General features: G+C 41.1%; 1 protein-coding gene and 1 long non-coding RNA gene across 2 annotated transcripts; one reads left to right on the top strand and one right to left on the bottom strand.

The window, feature by feature from the left end:
- Positions 1–5,200: 5,200 nt before the first annotated feature.
- Positions 5,201–13,197, top strand: RAP2B (RAP2B, member of RAS oncogene family). The gene has a single exon (XM_019439982.2). It carries the CDS (start codon positions 5,651–5,653, stop codon positions 6,200–6,202), a length of 552 nt encoding a protein of 183 aa, XP_019295527.1. The 5' UTR covers positions 5,201–5,650; the 3' UTR covers positions 6,203–13,197.
- Positions 13,198–14,177: 980 nt separating this feature from the next.
- LOC128777302 (uncharacterized) lies at positions 14,178–21,025 on the bottom strand. The gene is made up of 4 exons (XR_008422553.1): positions 20,901–21,025; positions 20,468–20,616; positions 14,754–14,940; positions 14,178–14,483 (listed from the first exon to the last, which is right to left on the bottom strand). It is a non-coding gene; the product is annotated as an uncharacterized LOC128777302 (long non-coding RNA).
- Positions 21,026–21,247: the final 222 nt, after the last annotated feature.

Below are 21,247 nucleotides of genomic sequence, written 5' to 3'. Positions count from 1 at the left end.
AAAATGAATCATTTTCTGAGCTTAGGTACTCAAGGTTTGATTTTAATTTAGGAGACAATAGAAAGAAAAACTCAAGAGACTATGTAGGTAAGGCAGTTTTATTGAGTTCATTTAATTTCCCATTAGTAATGAAACTTTTAATCACATAAGTTAGTGGTTTTTGTGTTTATTTTCACTAAGGTTGGCATATGGGAGATACTTGGTGATTTTATAATTGTTTATTTGTATGTATTGATCCAAAGCCCTCAGGAATCTTAACAGAACCTGATCGGACAGACTTAAGAAGAGTTATTACGATCCTTCTTAAAAAAGAAAGAAAAAAAAAAGCCAAACTGGCATCTTCACAAATTCATGTAACCCAAATTTAGCAGCCTAGCGAATTCATGCTGTGTAGCTGCACAGTCACTGTTAAAAACAGTTTCATTTCTACCCTGATTCCCAAACCTACACCTGACCTCCCTCCTTTCAGCAGGTGCCTTGCCATTTTTATTCAAGGAGCAAAGGTTGTTTGTAACTTGAATTTTCTCAACTGTTTACCCTCTCAACCCCAGCTCAGTCTCTTGGTTTTTCTTGCCTGTTGGAGAGAAAGGATGTGTCCAGCATTCCCACAAGGGTCCTCAGACTCCTCCTCTGTCCTCTCCTCAGAAACTTCCATTCAGTGGACATCCTATTGCTTAGATTTCAATCTCTCCATCTTTACTGATGCTTCCTTTCCAATTAAAAACTGAAAGGTGACCATAAAAAATGAAACCTTAAAAACTCTAGGAAAAAAAAAAAAAACACTAGTTAAAATGCTTACCTATAGATGGCATCGGCTATAACTACAAACATGATGAAATAAACCTCTACTTTCTATGTTAGAGGACAGGTAGGTACTTATGTTTTGAGGACTTAGAAGGTTCATATTCTAACAAACCATCTAATTCTTTGAAGGCCCAACCTCAGTGTCACAGAAGCTCAGCAGTCCCGCTGTGTGAGCAAAGGCCAAGGAATGGTACCCTTGTTTATGCAACATACAGTGTCAATGGTTAAGCAGTCCCTACCTGGTAACTTTTACATTAGATTGTTTTCTAGAGATGCCTTTTCACATTATGTGCAAAATTAAGTCTTCTTCAGAGAAAGGGCTTATCCTTGGACACTTTGGTATCTTTCTCCAAGATAGCACTGTTTTAGCTCTTCCATCCAAATAAAGGTAGACTCTGCTCATCTTGAAAGTCATTGTTAGGGGCACCTGGGTGGCTCAGTCAGTTGAGCATCCGACTTTGGCTCAGGTCGTGATCTTGTAATGTTGAGTTTGAGCCCTGCATTGGACGCTGTGCTGACAGTTCAGAGCCTGAAGCCTGCTTAAGATTCTGTGTCTCCCTCTTTCTCTGCCCCTCCCCCACTCACACTCTGTCTCTCTCTCTCAGAAATAAACATTTTAAAAACTATTTTTAAAAAGTCATTGTTATGACTCAGAGAGACTGAAACATTAGTATACATTTTTCTAAGGCTCTAGGAAGCATTACATCTCACCAAAGATTAAAATAACCTTTTACTACAAGTGGAGTCTGGAAAAGGAATAAAATGTAATTCATATATTCATCAATACTTATTGAGGGACTCCTATATAGGCACTGTATCGGGTGCCTATATAGACACAGGTGGCTCCAAAGTTAAGCTTGATATGGACTCTGCCCTCAAGGAATTCACATGGTGCTGGGTGACAAGACACAAACATGTAAACAATTATGGTACAAGATAGATAATGATTCATGCTGTGAGGTCAAGACATCTAAGATTTCATAGGAGGAAGTGACCAGCCTTAAAAATGTGTGCATCAGCAATATCCTTACTTCATTTTGAATCCCAAAACCCTAGTGCAAATCTTTCTGTGGAGATCATCTGAATGTAATAAAAATCACTATTGAAGAATCTCTAATAGAAATTATTTGAATTATGGCACCTTTCTGGTACTGGAGGGGCGGCCAAGATTCAATAATATCCGTCCACAAGGCTACCTAAAGTCCTGAGGATGTGGTTTTCCAGATTCTTCTAGATGGGGCTGTCAGGCTACCCAGGGCAGGGTAGTAATTGCCATGCATTTATGGGACACTGCAGCTTTAAAAGCATGTTTCCATCCATTATCTGTTAATTATTATCCCTGATGACAGTCTGGCACCATGTAAAGGGCAGCCAGGACACCAGAGTTCTAATTCTGCTCAGTTCTCTCTGATGCAAAACGAGAGGTCTGGTCATTTGTTTGTCTCCAAGGTTCCATGTGTAGCTAGGCGGGTAGGGCAAATTTTATCATCATTTTATAGACAGGGAAACTTAAGCCAGTAGAGCTCAAGGGATCTGCCCAAGGTCCCAGGTAATAATTGATAACCAATTCTTGAGATTAGACCTCAGACCTGGAGACAAAGTATTTTCTACTATATCATGCTCTACTATATCATATCTGTGGGCAAGAGGACAAAGAGAGGCCCACATAGCATTTAATCTATGTATTTAAGTTATAAATCAAGATAATGAACTGTTAACAAAATGTAATCTCTGCTCTCACCCTGACAAACACTTCTTTACAGGGACCTGGATGGCCAGGTGTGACTCATGAATTCCCAAACTCTTCCAAGGAAGAGGCCCCCTTCCTGCACCCGGTAGGGGCCCAAAGTGCCTAGGAGCACACACCTCAGCCCCCAGGTCCAAGCACTATACACACCCAAACAAAGAGCCATTCCTGGACACAAGACAGAGTTCAAAGGCCCAAACAAATCCTGGAGGAGGGTTTGGTACTATTTGGCCAGGGGATTCCAGAATTCTGACTCCCTGGAGCATGGTCTAGAAGAGGGTTCAAGCTCCTTGACCCCGTGGAAGGGGGCATTACCAGAGAACCACAGGGCTGTGGGCAGAGGTCCCTCTTGCTTGGGTGTACAAGACAGTCTGATCACACTACCTGAAGATTAAACCTAAGAAAGTGTAAACTCCGAGATCTTTCTTGTGAGAAGGTCGTATGGCCTAGTAGTTACAAACCAAGTTCTGCAGCTGCACACCTGGGTTGGGATCCTAGCTTGGCCACTCACGAGCTGTGACATCGCAGTCAAGTTACTGAACATCCTAGGACCTCGGTGTCCTTACCTTTACAATAGACACCATATTAATTAATATGTAGAGTATACGAGACCTGTAAAACCTCTGGCAGACGTTAAATGTTGGGTACATGTTGCGGGGCGGGGGGGGGGGTTCTCTTCAGCTGCATTAGGTGAATGTGCCTCTGAGAGTTTTTTCTGGAGAATTACATAAGCATAGTTACATCCAGGCTCTCCGATAATCAAGGTTAAACCGTGCTCTCCACTAAACAGTGGGGGCCAGGGGCAGAGCGGGCACCACCCACCCCACCCAACGCTTCGGCTGCCGCCCACGTCCCGCCGGATCCGGAGGCAGGGGACTTCATGCAGCAGACGCTGCACGTTGTGAGCTACAGCCAAGGAGCTCCGGTAACGTTAACTCGAAAACGTGGCCATGAGTCACTGCGAGACTAAGGAACTGAAACCAAACCTTAGCACACAGCCTGCTTCGTCCGTCTGATGCGCAGGGTTACACCACTGGGAAGTGGCATCGGGTTTAAAAAAAAAAAAAAAAAAGCAGGGCACGGAGCAGGGGTTGACGCAGCTCAGCCCCCTCCTACCCGCTTCACTTTGGCGCTCACGCAAACTTCGCTGAGTCTTCTGACAGGTCTTGACATCTCTCCTCCGCGAGCAAAGAGGGAGACTGAGAGCAAGTCGAGACATCTCCCGCGCACCTCCCGTGAGTGCGAGCCCAGCCAGATTTACAGACCGCCCGCCCAAAACGAAGATGTTTTATAAGGGCAAGCCCGGGCATTGCCCCACCCCTCCCGGTGACACCAACTCAAAGAAGCCCATTTCCACACCTAGTCCCCCCACTTCCCTGCCTGCAAAACACTTGCAAACTTTGCCTTTGCTTGTGGACCAAGAACTGTAACCAGACCTTTCTCCTCCTTTAAGGGACGGTCGTGACTGGACATCGAGAAGTCAGACTCTCTCGAAAACACCAACAAAGAACTATATTTAGCTCTGAGCTCTCCGCCTAAATTCCTCTTATTTTTTCACTCGGAGCTTCAAAACGACTAGGTTGGGGAAGTGGGAGGAAGAGGGCGGAGGAGCAGCAGAGAAAGAACAGCTGTGCCTCCGCCTCTCAACTCAATCTCTATAAATAACCAATCACCAGCCTAGACTACTTTTTAGCCAATGAAGCAACCCAAACTGGTAAAACCTTGGCGGCAGCCAATGGAGGAACAGCTAGGGGTGTGAGATTTGCGCCCCGGAACCAATGGGTCCCGAGTCTCGGAGAGGTAATTTGAGCTGGAGTGTGGGTGTGTGGTGCAAAAGCTTCCTATTTCTAAGCCCGAAAACCTGTTCTGCCCACTGAGCATGCCCTGACTAGCTTCGGGCGCCGCCACTTTTGGGATCGGGTTTCGGTCCGACCTCCGGGTTTCCGCCCCAGCCGAGTGGCAACGTGGGTGGGACCCGCCAAGTCCCAGCCCGCTAGGGCTCCGGTCGCGAGAGGCGTATCCTTTCCCTGTTGGGACAGCATTTCCAGCCTAGAGTTCCCGTTTTCTTTGTCCGGGAGATGATGCGCAAGGAGGAGTGGCCAGAGGAAGGCCGAGTAGTGCTACAGAGGCGAAGGATTTAGGACAAGCTGTGCCTTGGTGGAGGAAAACGCTCCGCCCTTCACTCTCCTACCCAAATGCCCTTTGGCTTTCCGGCCCTGAGACGCACAGCCTCTGGGGCCTCAGAGAGCGCAGTCCATGAGCTTTTGATAACGGGAGTGGGCAAGAGCACAGCGCACCCCATTCCCGAGGCGGCCCACCGCGCCCACACGCCTCTCGCGCCGCCCTTATGCACCCCTAGCCTCCCACACTTTCGTCTTCTCACCTGAGCCTTCCCAGCACCTCACCCCGCATCACCTACACACTCCCACACATCTCTCAGCCAGCTCCTGGACCGGAGCCTCTCCGTCCGCTCCGGCAGACTCAAATCGCTAGCCCCACCCACAACTCCGCCTCCGCCGGGCCCGCAGGAAAACCCGGAGAGGCGGATCCGGCTGGCGCGGCCGCCGGCGCACTGGGCATGCTCGCCGGGGCGGGGAGGGCCGGGCTGCGCGCGGCGAGTAGGAAGCCCTCGCCCCGCGGAGGCTGCGGGAGAGAGCGCGATGGGCCGCGGCGGTGGGTGCACGCTCTACGGGGACTCATGCCACGCGCGTCCCGGCCCGGCGCGCAATTAGCAGCCACCTCCGCAGCCCGCCGCCACCGCCTCTTGGCCCTCCCGGGCGGCCGCGGCGAGGAACTGCAACCATCGCCTCGCACGGGCTGCCGGCATTGTCCTCCCGGTCCGCCGCCAAGGCTGCCGCTGCCGCCGCGGGCTGCTGCGGGGCCCCGGACCCGCGCCCCAGGGACGCGCCGCCGCCTTCGCCGGCCGGCTCCCGGCCCCCCGTTTGGTGAATTCTGAGCCTGGCGCTCCCAAGCCACGCTCTCGTAGCTTTTTCCTGCAGAGCCGAGGAAGAGGAGAAGTCCGGCAGCCGAGCCCAGCCTTTCCCCCGCGCGCAGCCCCGACGGGGCCGCGGCAGGCGCGGCGAGAGCGCCGACGGAGCCATGAGAGAGTACAAAGTGGTGGTGCTGGGCTCGGGCGGCGTGGGCAAGTCCGCGCTCACCGTGCAGTTCGTGACGGGCTCCTTCATCGAGAAGTACGACCCCACCATCGAGGATTTCTACCGCAAGGAGATTGAGGTGGACTCGTCGCCGTCGGTGCTGGAGATCCTGGACACGGCGGGCACGGAGCAGTTCGCGTCCATGCGGGACCTGTACATCAAGAACGGCCAGGGCTTCATCCTCGTCTACAGCCTCGTCAACCAGCAGAGCTTCCAGGACATCAAGCCCATGCGGGACCAGATCATCCGCGTGAAGCGGTACGAGCGTGTGCCCATGATCCTAGTGGGCAACAAGGTGGACCTGGAGGGCGAGCGAGAGGTCTCGTACGGCGAGGGCAAGGCCCTGGCCGAGGAGTGGAGCTGCCCCTTCATGGAGACGTCGGCCAAAAACAAAGCCTCTGTGGACGAGCTGTTCGCCGAGATCGTGCGGCAGATGAACTACGCGGCGCAGCCCAACGGCGACGAGGGCTGCTGCTCGGCCTGCGTGATCCTCTGAGGCGCCCGCGGCTGCCGCGCGCCGGCCGCGCTCTGCGCACAAAAGCCAAACGCACCCGACTCTAAATGTGATTCCTCTTCTTGCTTTGAGATTGGAGACGACTTTGCATTGGCCGGGGTGTCCCGGGAGCCCGGCTGGCCTCTACGGCCGGCGTCCCCTGCCTCCGCCCTGTGTCCGAAGGGGTGTCCCGTCCTCACCATCCGAGACCCGGTGGAAATGTGGCTCTTGGCAGCATGTACGTTTCTCATTGATTTTGGTTGACGCATATTTCCCCCGTTTAAATAGCCGTTAGGGCTCTGTGTTATTGGCAGCTTGACACCGGCAAGCGAAAGTTTCAGCCTGGAAAAAAAATGGGGTGGGGAGGAAGAGGACGGGGAGAAGGTGGAAAGGGAGGGGGGATTTTTTTTTTTTTTTTCTTCCAACAGCCCTTTTCTAGTTCCAAGTTTTAAATACATGGAAGGAAGTCCGGGAGAACCAAATGAAGGAGCAGGAGGAAGGGAAGAAACTTTTGTTTTTTTCCTTGTTTTCCAGGAGTAGCTGGAAATTAAGATCGGGTTCCTTTTCTGCCAGCTTGGAAGGGCAACCCTGTGACTGATTGTGATTCTAAGGATGTCTATGCAAAGTTGGATTCTTGTTACGGTGTATCCAATCTGAAGTATGCACATCTGAACTGGGACTGTAAACACTGATGCCAATACAGTGTGGGGTGCCAGAAAGTGTCTGCTGATATTTGTGGAAAAAAAAAATCTATTTTGTTTACCTACTGTATCAAAGGGGAGTCTGGGGGAGAACGGTAGTATTTTTTTTTTAATCAGCTGTGAAAAAAAATGTTACAGATCTGCACATTTTTTGTGTGTACTATTGTGTGTGTGTGTGTGTGTGTGTGTGTGTGTGTGTGTTTAAGTTTAGCCTTTTGTTCTTTTTGGTTGGCAGTGACAGGTTTTGATGACTAGCTCTTTAAAATACAGTACAAAGACTTCAAAAATGTGATTCAGGGCCCCCAGCACCCCTGTGTCTGCAGAGTGCCTTCAAAACTCAGCTGTTCCAGCCGGTGCCAACCTGTGAACTCCCCACCATGTCCCAGAATCTGCTATTCCCCAAACCACTTCCCAGTTTCCTTTCTGTAATCTTCCTGAAGGAGCCAGGACAATAGGGCCTGTTGTTTGGTGAATTTTAGTATTTCCAGACTTTAAAATGTAATTTCCATGTCTTGCAATGTTTTTTTTTTTCTTTCCTTTTTTTTTTTTTTTGTTTGTTTTAATTTTGCTTCATTTTGTTCAAATGTTCAGGTATTTAGCTCCCCTTTTATATTATTTTAAAAAAAATTTTTTTGGTTATCTGTTCTAGAGTGTTCCTCCAGAAGCAAAGAGCAAAATTTACTGTTGTGATGTACCAAGAAAATTCCAAGTAATTGTAATTTTTAATTCCAGACACGGCGTTTAATCATTGTCTCTTCGTTTTAAGACTTTTAATACAAATGTCATTTCTAAAGAAACAAACCCAAAACTATTGTTTGTGTTTTTGTGTTTCACATTCAGTGATTTAATAGAGGATCGTGGCCGAGGTGGATAGGGGCAGGTGCATGATGTCCCCCCCCACCCCAACCCCACGGAAGTATCTCAGTGACAAGTTGGGTGACATTATTCCCAACTCCTTAAATATGGAAAAAATCATAAAGGTCTAGGAAGCCCTGGGGGTATGGCCATTACCATTTACTATAATATAAGCAGGATATTGCGTCTGTTCTGCTGACATGGTGCAGTTTACCTCACTACGGTAGGGAAGGGGAGAAACCGGCTGCTAATACTGCCTTAGATTTGGTGAAGTCACCATCCACCTGACCATGCAGGGTAGCGCTTTTAACTTTTCTTTCTTCTCCTTTTCTTCTTTAGCACTTTTAACTTTTCTTTCCTTTTTCTCCTTTTTTCTTCTTCTTTAATGTTTTGTTTGATTACATCACATACCAAGTCAAAAACACGTTTGAGGAAGAGGACTTCCCATTCTGAAGTCGCACCCAGTAGTGTTTTCTGCAGTACATTTGTATGGGTTGTAGACAGTATCTCAACACTTAAGGTTTTGATTTGAAAATAGATCATTAGATTAAAAAAGAAGAGAAAGAAAAACTAAGACAAACCCCTTACTCATTAAACTGCAATTTGTGTACCATTTAGACCTGGTGACATTTTCTAACAGTAGGAGGCAGTGTGAGTTTCTGACTCGATTTTTGTTTTACTTAAAGGTCGCTTTACTAATATAACCTCTAAAGAATAAAAGATATAGAACTATATATCAAGAGCACATTATACATCTTTGCTGTGTGAAGTGTAGCTGAAGTCTTCTGAAGGGTCTTTTGACAGATTTATACTGTTGGGGAAGCCAAAAGAAGTTCCAGGCCACAGGCATTTATAAAGCTGTACTAACATCTTGCCTTAAAATGTGTCCTTTGACCAGGTGACCTCTCACTCACTCTTCCAGAGTGGAAGAGGAATAGAGAGTTTGCCTGTGATGGTCCTATGGCCATTTTTTTTTTTTTTCATTCTTATGATCTCCCATAAGTTTAGAATCAGACTCAGTTGGAAGGCAGTATGTATACTGTAAATAGAAAAGGGAAACAACTCAAATTTATGTATTGCAAATATTAAGTCTCGCATTTGAGTAAATTTAGTTCTTCAGTAGGTCTAAAGTGTTGAGATTTCTGAAGACATATACCAAATACTATGTGAAGGAATTTTTTTTAAAGGCATTTGGTGACTGTTTCTTTTTGTTTTGTTTTGTTTTGTTGTTTAGAAGCCTTTTGACATAAAGTGCTGCCAGCTATCTAACTAACTTAAGACACGTATATAGTCCTGAAAGGGAATATTTGAACATGGAAGTTGGGGAATGAATTAGCTTGCTGGGTGCATTAATCATCTTCACACAGGATTTAGTCACTTGCATGACTAAATTCTTTATAGGTCTAAGATGCCAGGGCAGAAGATTTTAATATGCTTTTACTGAGTACTGTAAAATAAATGCTTTTTGGATTCTCAAGGAAAGCAATTTTGTGTGTGCCTGGAGCAGAAAAGTAGTAGTTCTGAGTTTTGTAGCTTCTTCCATTATTTTCTTGACAAAATCGGGAGACATTGGGGGCATTGTTTTAAAGAATATGTCGGTTTATTTGGCTACCAAGAACCCCTTGTAGTAGTATGGTGTGAAAAGATAAGAGCATTTGTTTCCATGGAAAAGTTGGGCAGCCTTGAGAGTGTTCAAGGAAATGAGGGAGCTTGCTGTGAGGCCATCACCTGCCCAAGAGAAACTGGGTGAGAAAGGAACCTTTATCTTGGAGAGCAAAAGTTAACTTTTTAAACTTGACCCCTGCTGCTTTTTAACAGCTTTTCCTTTTGGTCCCTGTCATCCAAGCTTTATGTCATTTCAAAGTATTATTTTTGTCCTTCCTTGGTAATAGTCTTAGAAAAGTTGAAGGTATCATCAGAAGTCTAACATTGTCATGTTTGGGAGTTACGGTTCCTAAGTAAAACAATTTTCCATGTTGTTAACTGTAGAAATAGACTTCATTGAATCAACGTTTTAGGATCAGATCACTTTGGGGTTAGAATTCTTTAAATCTGTGAGACTGTGCACTTTTAACCTTTCTGTAGGAGGGGACCCTAAAATGCTTCATTTTTTTGGCCTTTTCTGGTAGTTTCAAAAGTGTTTTCACCAACATATTAGTGTGCCTTTTGAGTTATAGTTCAGTATTCCTCCCAGTAGGATGGGAAAGTGAGAGAACACTGCTTGTAGCAGCTGGTCTTGAGAAATAGTTGCAAAATGCCTGGACCTCCACTATCACAAAGTGTGTATTCATTTTTACAATATCTGGAATGAACCATGTACTTATAAAATAAACAAAGACTTAATTTAGAGATCACCACTGTCAGTTAATTGGGAAAAACTTGCTAATACAAATGTCCTTGTGAAAATGTAGCAAATTTTTAAATACTACTAGTAGAATGTGGTATTTTTTATTACACTATTTTACTCAGAATGCTAGGAATAATTGAGTGCATTTGATTGAACATGGTACTAGTTCCAGAAAATATATTTAATAACAATGGATTATGATGGTTTGAGAAGGCTTCAGGACTATCCATCCAGTCCAGAGGTTTTTAAACTTGACTGCATATCAGAATCACCCGGAGGTTAAAACAGGTATTGTTGGGTCTTTCTTCTAGTTTCTTATTTAGTATGTTTCAATATAATCTCATAATTTTCATTTCTAACAAGTTTCTAGGTGATGCTAATATTGCTGTTCCAGGGACCACACTTTGAAAACCAATAAACTAGTCCAAATTCCAAATGAGTGCTACATCAAGAGCCATGTAGACATTTAGGGACAGAGACCCAGGTCATACATTTTAGAGTGCTGCCTACCATAAAGTCACAGAATAATCTTGACTGAAACTTACAGCTGAAGAGGGCATAGACCATTTACACTCAGACTGTTAAACTGTGGAGTGTGGAATGGTATAACCACAATGCAGATAGAGTGTGTGACCATTTTCATGCTATTACGTAAACAGTTTGGCTGTGGTTTTCAGTGCTAACCTCAGAAGTTGACTAAAACGAGAAGGTAATAAGAATAGGGGCGTGGCCTCAGTAATCAGAATCAACTTTTCTTCCCCTCGAAAATACTGAAAAGAATTTCTTAGTATTTGTTGTCTCTTTGTTTCAAGATTAAAAACCAAGGCTTTTAACTTTCCACATATCCTAGCAAGGATTCTAAAAAGAAAAAGTGAAAGAAAAACTAGAGAATTTAAGTCTTCGTGTCGTGGTGAGCACATGCATGTGTCTGTATGCTTGTACGTAAATACGTGCACTCAGTTTCTTAGATGGACTTTCCAGGAATCTGTTGGTTCATTGTCCTACAGTTGCAGTTATTCATTCTGGGACAGCATATACCATAAACTGCCATGCATCTTGTTTTCTTATGCATCCTAATCTTTTGGAACCGTGACCTGTTAATCTGGTTTGTAAATCGGAGGGGGCAGTTATTTGTAGACTTCCTTTCGTTTTAAACAGACACCTTTGAGGAAATATTTTCTCAGAATCGGAGAATAGAAAGTATGTGCTTTCTCGTCCCACTGACTAAACTCACATTTTTGAAGTAAATCATCTGACAAAATTATATGTGGCTATGTTTATCAGGGGTTTGAATATGTTTAGTTGGTTTATTTGTGGCAATGGCGCAAATGTCACAAAAACATTGCTTTTTTTAACAGAAAAAAGAAAGATGAGTGATGCCTTCAGAATACCGGTGACCAAAAAAGGCCTGAGATTATTTCTTGATTGTTAAAAATATCTTTGCAGTGGAAGTTTGTAAACATAGCTGCAACTGATTTATTCATTATTCAACAAGTATTTATTGAGCACATACCATTAGCTGTGGTGTAAGGACTAATGCTTAAATAGGAGGGAGCCAGGCAAAAGAGCAACATAGTCCTTTTATCACGGCCAGCTGTGAAAATAGCATATATTAAACAATAGGAGTATATGCAAAAGTTCAGCTCCACATGCCATCAATTATAATATAATACTGTGAGTCTGTCTGGCAGGCAAGAGAATAGGCAAATTTGTTGAGAATTGGAACTTTCCTTTAAAGGATATATGGATATTGCAAATAAAAATGAATCCCATGAGGTTTGAGTAACTAATAGTTGTTTTGTTGCATGTGGAACTCTGTAATTTTGTGCATCGTTTCCAACTTCCGTTTTGAGGTTAGCTAAATTTGAACATTTAGAAATAGGAGATCAGTTTGCTTCCATATTTTCATGTCAAAGGGAAGAAAGAAAAATGGAACAAAAGACATGAGATTCGTTGTTACTGTTTGTCAAAAAAAAAAATGAGCACACAAAAACAGAAAATACAATTGAAATTATTTTCTTTACAGAAAGAAGAAATTGTTGGCACACAGTCTTTTGGTGTTCTTCATGAGAAGAAGATTCAGGGTAGGGTATCTCTTTTGTAGGAGATAATCTAAAAATGTGTGCCAAAGAATTAAGCTGATGCTTTAAGTTTGCTAAGCGTATAGTGATTTTCTACAAAAGCTCTTGTTCTCACGTCTTTGGTACTTATTGGAAGAAGGCAATCAACTCTGAGAAGGAAGTGTTGGGCAACAAGCTGTAAGAGGTGACAATAATAGCAATTATTGTAAAATCATATAAATTGAAGGGAGTTGTAACTATTAACCTCCTGCAGTTTGCAAGATGATTTCTAGTGACTGTTTTATGTAGACTATCTCCTGAATTAACAAGATACTTTTTCAAATGTGGAAATTTAGAGAATTACAGAGAGCAGAATAGTTCATCTGAAGGTACTTCACTGCGTATTTTTTTAATCTGATTATAGGACCACTTACGAGATGCAAATTTATTACTTATAGTTTTATAGCTAAAGCAAAGGTCTTAATATTTTACATCTGACCATTTGTAAAAAGTTTCAAAATTTGGTTTTAGTCATGAACTCAGAATATTTTAATGTTCCTTAATATTATACATTTTAATATAATATTTTTAAACATTCTCTTCAAAGACTAACCTTATATTGAATTATATCTCATTCAAGAAAAGAGCCTCCAAGGAAATCTGTACTAGCATAATTCTATATGAACATACATGTCAACAAAATCTGTTTTAAAATATATTTTAGACAGTTTTTCATTCTACATCCATTATAAGCGGGTAAGGGAACTGCAGAAGTATATTTCTAAGTTTGATTTCAACATCATCTATCCTCTAGTAGAAAAAGGCTTGAGTTTGGAGTTCTTTACTCTGAATTTGGCTATCTTAGCTTTACTTCATCATAGTACTTGCTGTTTTTCTTTGTGTATACCATTCCATTCATCCACATGTGATTCGTGCAAATGGTTTTCTCTGTCACAAATGTAATCTGTATTAATTGATATAAAAAAATCTAAGAACTGATTACCTAATGACTATATAAATGTGTTTTCTGTGTAATAGTGTAAAGAGAGAAGTCTTTTTCACACTATGTAGTCCAGACTGAAACAGATCCAACTAGTTAGAAAAAACTGCCCACTAAACAGACATTACCTTCAGGTTTGAGTATAGAACCTGTGTTTCGTTTTAAAAACTAATGAAGGAAGTTTTTTAAAAAATGCACTCAGTCATGGGAATGCTCATTTTAAAGTACTTGGGACTGCCTAAAAATATTTCCAGACTATCTCTTCTTTGTCACTGTTGGGCAGAGGTCAAAAGATGAGAACCCAAATGCATTCTCTTATTTAAAGGGAATCTTTTACCTTGAAAGGCAGGGACAACAATAAACGAAAGCCTAACCCAAAGAACAAGACTTTTTCCTACATTTTTGTATAAACCAGCACTTATTTTATTATTGAGGAAGCATAAATAGTGGGAAGGGTGATAAAATATTTTCCTCAGTCGTTTTGGTAGCCTTCAGCAGGTGGTTTGGTACCCTTGACGTTAAGGCAGGAGAGTGTGATGGAGCTGAGAGGGGAATCAACCGCAGGGCAGGCTGATATGGAAGTGTTCCACATCACACCCGCACTCCTGCCTGCCTCCAGTACAGAGCATTTCCTCCTGTTCAAATTTCTGATTCATTGTGACTCAGGATTTAGTGAGGCTTAGTTCTGCTACTAGCCAAGGGTGAAGAAGTCTATGGGATGGCGTGGTAATGCTACTGTAATAAATTTGACTCTAACTCAGGGTTTCTCAACCTCAGGACCATTAACGCTTTGGGCTCGATAACTCTTTCTGTGGAGGGCTGCTGTCCTGTGCATGTTAGAATGTTTAGCAGCATCCCGGCCTCTACCCACTAGATGCCAGTATAACCCCCGCAACCCAGCTGTGACAATCAAAAATAATCTGCAAACATTGCCAAATCATTCGTTGGGGCCAGGGGCATAAAAGCCCCTGGTTGAGAACCATTGCTCTGGACTTGTCCACGTAAAAATGGAGGAGGCAGGCATAAATCAGAGGAGAGAAAGGTTGGACCTATAGTAAACTTAGAAGACTTTCCTTACTCCAAGAAACTATTGTGAAATCCAAGATTAAAAAAAAAGGGGGGGGGGAATAATCACTTTGATCAGCTCATTAAACCCATATGAAAGAGACAAACACAGTATTCAGGGATTAAGATTTATTGGGCATTTTACTTACCTGGAAGGAAGGTTTGCTCTGGATGGGGTGATAAACTTGGATGGTCAGAGAGCACCTCAGGGCATGCTGACAACTAAGTAGAGGAACCTGGATGTATAGGAGGAATCCTGAAAGGGAGATCAAGGGCAACAGTGTTTTAGTTTTGTTTGGGGTCCCTTAAACCTCCATCAGGAGACATCTGGGAGGTTTTCAGCCTTACTCAGCTTCCTCCACTTCACCTCACAATCTCTTCCCTGTTTATCCAGGCCCCTATTCAACATCTGGACTCCTCACTTTGGGGGAGAAAGGATGTGTTTTATGCATCCTGTCCCTCTTTATTTTGCCTTATTATTCCTCCCTCCCCCCCTCCCTTTCCTTCCTTCCTTTTTCTTAGCTACCTTCAGAATAAATGACCGTGTGTCCAGGGTGGACTCCTGCTGGTTAACTGCACACACCTACTTGTGTCCAAACCCCTTAGCCGGGCTGTCAGGAAGGAGACAGCAAAGGCAGTGGTGATTGCTTTGTAATGAAGTGCCTCTGGAATCTGGAGTCTCAAGCCAGCACATATGCTTTGGCTGCCAAACTCTGAAACACAGCGTTAAGTATCCTGTCAGCAAGTTCATTAATGTGGAATTAACTCACTGACCACGGATATTTGATTAACTCTGAACCAGACATGGTTGTTTTCGTTCTTAAGTTTTAAATGAAATAGGTATTTTCAAACCTGTGCAATATACCCCTAAAAACTTTAAGCAGCCAGCCAATTAGACACCCTACCTGGTGGGACAACTGTGATTCTCCATTTCATAGCGGACACACTTGGAAACCTAACATTCCTAGTAAGTAGGAGACATAACAGTTTTGTCACTGAGCGAGAACAATCTCCAAGCCCATCAAAAGGCTCCAAGCAGCCAGAAGGGGCTCTGTAAGAAAGGTAGGCAGTAAATGAAATAATTGTGTACAATAAAGTACTGTTTGGTGAGAGTGGATGAGTGATTTGGATGCTTTACAAACTTGCTTCCCAAATTTAGGAATAATCTTGTATTAGAACAAATGGTGTTAACAGAAATCCTTCATTCTCTGTAGTATCTTTGTATTAAGTTGAAAATGGAAACATCAGATTTAATTGGCAATGTGATCACAATTTAGATAGAGAGAACAGATTTGGTTTATCTAAATTTCCTGTTTTTCTTATACTTGGTTTTCCTCTTTTATAATCATCTGTGCTGCTCTGCAACATTTTTTTTTTCTTATCTCTAGCTTTTATTGGCTTTGGGGAGTGTTATGTTTTCTGTCTAATTAAAAAGTTTATAATGATAGAAATATTCAGTTATGAATCATTATAGCCAGTAGCCAAGAAAATATATGTGTTCATAAATTTAAACACATAAATTAATTGTATAGGATCTTTTTGCAATGTCATTATTTGTGTTTACCTTTTATAGCTTAGAATGATTTTCCAATGTGATGCTTTCCATGGAAAGGAAATTCTCCCTTTTCTTTGATTAATTACCATTTGACTACAGTTTGAAAAAAAAAGGTAGTAATTATTAAAGTACTATCATGAAGGCTCTCTAGTTTACATTTTGTAGCAAATTACTAACAACTTTTCTTTTTAACCTTTTCCTCAAAGAAGTATCATTTATGAATAGAAAAAAAAGCATGGATGGAATTACCCAAAAGTCATACAGTAGTTGTTTGGATTTATCATGGCGGTGGTGGTTTTGGCAAAATATTTGCCCTCTTAATTACAAGTAACATAATTGATTTGTACTAGCCTATAGGGAAGCATCAAAAATGCATGCACAGTGGGACTATAGTGCCATTTTGCTGTTAACAATTTTGGATGCTGTATAGAGTAATAGCACACTAGAAATAAATAAACAAAATGTTGGCTTCCTAGAAAGTATTTCTGTTTAGTCATTTTAAAATGCAATTTAAAAACTCTATGATGAAAAATTTTCAGCATGATATCATAGTGCTAAACAGTGAGAAATGCCAGTTTTTACATTACAAAAATCTTCCGACCATCCAAATTCTTTTTTTTCCCTTACTTCCCAAGTGTGGCTCATTCTGACTATTAAACACACAGTCTTTCATTTGCCAGAGAATCTGAACAGATTTTGTTGTCTGCAATTAATTCCAAATGTCGTTTAAAGTATTACATACCCGGAACCTGATTTTTACATTTCTACTATCAGCATACAAACTTTGTATAGAGTCTGGCTTCACTAAGCAGTAGGACATTCTATCAAAATAATCAAATAAGGAATATAGTAGAGAGAGTGAGGGAATTTTATGATTATTGTCCATACCAGTGCCACTGAAATTTCATTTCCTTATTCAATTTGTGAAACAGGTATTTTCTTGGCTATTCTTTATATGCATTTTAGAACAAAAATAAACTATCTGTAAGCTTGCTATTTTAAAAATTGATCTTTCAGAGTATTTTTCTCTTGGTATTATTCTTTAAAATATAGTTGACCTGATTAGAGCTAAAGCTTTTGCCCAAAATACTAAATCATAGTTCCTATAGCAACCATAATTTACTCTCTTATATAACTCCCTGATTCATGCCATGGTTAATATATGCAATATAACTCTAATTAACTTTCATCTTTCTTTAGATTAAGTGTGTGGTTTCCAGAAATAGAAGGTGGAGGAAGGTGGAGATTGATGCTGTGTTTGTAGAATCTGCAGATTGAGAACAGGAAGATTGCTAAGTAATAGAAGGAGGATTTACTTAGGATTTCAACCATAATATTTTACATTTTGAATCGTGAAAAGAAATTACATTAAAATGCACATTTAAATTCATGATGTGTAGTGCGCATGAATGAAGTTTCTTAACTGATATTATAGATCTTGAATGTAGAGTCTCAAAAAATAATTATCAGAAAACATAGTTAGAATACTATTATATAAGATGATGAAGTGAAATATATATTTAAGTAGTTATTTTATTTTCGCTACCTGTAAACCATGAAGAATGCATTCATGTAGTCAATTACATATGGAGCACCAAATAAGCACTGTTCCAAGAATAAGATTCCATCTATGCCTTAAACACATGTAATATGTTTATATACTAAATTTCATTGATTTCCTTCACTAGAAGTTAAGTCTATAAAGGCGAAGACTCATTCTTTTATCGCCACTGCCTAGAAGAGAGGCTGGCATTCAACACTCAGTATTAGTTGAAGGAAGGAAGGAAGGAAGGGAGGAAGGGAGGGAGGAAGGGAGGGAGGGAGGAAGGAAGGAAGGAAGGAAGGAAGGAAGGAAGGAAGGAAGGAAGGAAGGAAGGGAGGAAGGGAGGAAGGAAGTTAGGAGGAAGGAAGGAAGAAAGGAAGAATTAGTCACAAGGGGAAAGGAAGTAAGTTTGACTAGAACGCTAAAAATAGGTTACAATTACCAGAAAAGGTAGAATACTTAAAAATTCTGCATCAACTGTGGACAAATATTATAGAATGAAAACGTGTGGCCTGTTCTTTTATTCATTAACCCTGAAAACTTATAGCTTGGAATAAGAATGCTATTATAGTGTTAATGGGACTCAAATTGTCTGTAAAGTTGTCAGGAGCAAAGTCGAAAGAGTTCCAGACAGAACTTTTGGGAAATTAGTATATTTTGTTATAAACCTGTGCCCTGCTTTGCATTTGTTTCCAAATGCAGGTATGCCTTGGTTTATGCAGTGGGTATGATTATCAACGAACTATATATAAATTTAATCATATTTAAGGTAAAATTAAGAAACTTACTTTTTAGTGGACCCACCTCTGAATCATTTGAAAACAGATAAATTATTCTAGAATACAGATAACCACTAGCTAAAAATTTGAATTTCTATTATCACATACTGGATTTTTCTTATGTTAGACATTTGTTTCTTAAATTACTTTATCTTTTTATTTGAATACCTGGAATTTTATTTTTCAGAATGGCAGACTCTTATTATTAAACTTAGTAGAGTTCACCCCAGTCATGTTTGCCTGGATTTTTTCTAATCATCTCTGTGTCTTCCTAAGGCTAAGAAGTTTGCTGAAACTCAGGTCTATTTGGAGTTATTTTTGAATAACCGATACTGAATGGAATTGCTTTCTAAACAATAGTTTCAAAACTTTTCAAGAGTAATTCATTTGAGAGAGAATCTAGAAATATGCAAACTAATAGAAGCAAATTGAATTTTCATATTATAACATGCTAAAAATAATTTTATTTATTACCCTTTAAGATTTTTAAGATGTTTCTTTGTTTCTTTGTGTGTGTCTGTGAAGCTGGGGAGATCCGAGCCAGGTTGAGGACTTCAAATCTCATTGTTCAACCAGCCATTTGCCCCCCCCCCCCGAAACCCCTCAGTAAAATGGTTTGATTCCCCTCCCACCCAAAAATATTTCTCTGTGGGAGAAATATGCCATTTAGAAAAAGAGTAATAAGAAGGATATGCAATGTTGTGTCTATCAAAGACTGTTAGTAGTAAGTGTTCTCATTTAGGAAAATAGGTTACATCTAAATATTGTAAATATTATAAACATACAGGTATATCTACTTTATACTTGTTTTAGGCTTCTTGTTAAATTTTGAAAATACCGTATAACTTAACTGATTTAATTCCTTACTCCCAGCAAATACTATCAGCTTTCTGTTAGCTCCACAAGAGGTCATCCATGTGCCCGGTAGGCTTTGCTCTGTGCCACTGATTCTCAAAGTGAGATCCCCAGACCAGCAGCTTCAGCATTCCCTTCCTAAAAATGCAGGTCCGACCTCAGGCCTACTCCATCACAAACTCTAAGGTTGGGACTCAACAATCTGTGTTTTAATGCACCCTCCATAAGTTTTTATTCCTGGTGAAATTCCAGAACCACTGCTCTATGGGAAGGAAAATCTGCTATGAATGGTGCCTGCTTTATAGAAAAGATAAGACATTAGGGTGCATGGGTGGCTCAGTCAGTTAAGTGTTCGATTTCAGTTCAGGTCATGATCTCGCAGTTCATGGGTTCAAGCCCCACGTTGGGCTCTGTGCTGACAGCTCAGAGCCTGGAGCCTGCTTCAGATTCTGTGTCTCCCCCTCTCTCTTCCCCTCCCCCGCTAGTGCTCTCTCTCTCTCTCTCAAAAATAAATAAACATTAAAAATTTTTTTTAGAAAAGACATATACACAAGTGAAAGTAATAACAAGGCAGCAATAATAAAAGGATGACTTTTGCCATAAAATAGTCATAGGTGTAATTGGGATTTCCGGGGAAAACAGATTACTTTATTATGGAGAGAATATCGCCAATCACTCATCCACTCATTGAAGCATTCTAGATTCTGGGGCTAAGAAAGACAAAGTCTTCGACCTAACTCATTAAATCTTTGACTTAATAGGTTATTCTACTTACTAATTCACAGCTAGAAAAACTTTTGAAATCACAGAATCCAACACTCTCCAATATGAGTACATCAGAATCATTTGGCTGGCATATTGCTAAAGCCCACATCCAGACTTTCTAATGTAGTCAGGATAGAAGGCCTTGGAAATAGCATTTCTAACAAATTCCCAGGAGATTCTGTTGCTGTTTGTCCAGGTGCTCAACTTGCAAATAACTGATGGAATCGATCCCTTCAAGTTAAAGATGGTAATACTAATGCCCTGAAGTATCATTTGACCAGCAAAATTAGCCAATGGCTAAAACGGAAATAAAACCAGGTTATCAAGTCTCAATTCATCATAACCTCCAATGCGTGACCCCTGAAAGAGGATGCCTGCATGACCTTGCAGTGATTCTAAGAAAAACTACAGGAGTAGAGAACTCATAATTTGGTGATATTTCATCCAGCTCTTGTTTATACTGTATTTTGACTCCTTATCCAAAATCAGCCATGTTATTTACACCTACAATCCCAATTTTGAGCCACCAAGCATTCTATTTTGTGTATAAAGATCTGATCTGTATATAAAATCAACATTTCGGACACAGTATCATTTTTAAAAGGCAATTCTAAAACTTACTAATATTATCTTCCTGATGATAGGAGGTTCCCCAGAACAAAGGTCTTCTATTACAAAAGCACTTTACTCTGTAAGTAGTACCTCTTTAATAGATGACCAATTATGGAGCTAACAAAACTTACCATGTTGGCTAAGAGTAAAGGATTAAAATATGTACTGGGAGACAATTAATGGAGATCACCGGCTGTGAGTTCTTGGACTGCCGATAATTCACTTCTATTTCAGAAGCATGAGTGCTTTATCCATAAATCCACGATTAAGTTCTCTAATTCTGTAAATTAGAGAAAATATATTAATCTCCTTTTGAGTGGTGATAAGGATAGGTTTCCCCCAAATTTAATTAATCTACTGTGCATTCTTGAACGATTACAAGAAAAACTCAGACCCCTCAGCACAAATCATGTAATTGCATTTTAAGTGATAATGTGGAAAAATTGAGCATGGATGAAGATAATCTATTTTGAATTGTAATACGGCTTCCTCTGAAAACTTCAAAATCTATTTTTAATTGTATTCACTTTAAATGAAGTCTTGTAGGAAAACTCTTTTGATTACCTGAAGGTTAGCACTGAAGAAGGACTAGAAATGAGGAAGAGGAAGGGCAGCCAGATGGTAGGGCAGCCTCAGTGGATGAATCCTTGTGGATATTAGAGGGATGATTTGCTTAATCCCATTGTGATTAATGGCCTATCAACAGATGAGAGCATGTTTTAGACACTTGTTTCACATATACATACACACACACACACTAATTTCCTACTACTGAATCAATGTTACACACAAAGGACAGAGGAAATATCTCTGTCTCCAAGTCTCTTCTTCCCTGTAGTTAATATCTCCTTTCTCCCATTTTGTCAAGTTGGGTATAGAAAATATTCAGACTCCAATGCAGTTAAATCTTA

The sequence above is a fragment of the Panthera pardus genome, unplaced genomic scaffold, assembly GCF_024362965.1.
Source record: "Panthera pardus isolate Hobbes unplaced genomic scaffold, ASM2436296v1 HiC_scaffold_16, whole genome shotgun sequence".
Lineage (NCBI taxonomy): Eukaryota > Metazoa > Chordata > Mammalia > Carnivora > Felidae > Panthera > Panthera pardus.
This window is presented reverse-complemented; position numbering and strand designations above follow the sequence as displayed.

Excerpts from the sequence above, each read along its gene's own strand:
- RAP2B (XM_019439982.2), top strand. The coding sequence starts at position 5,651 with ATGAGAGAGTACAAAGTGGTGGTGCTGGGCTCGGGCGGCGTGGGCAAG.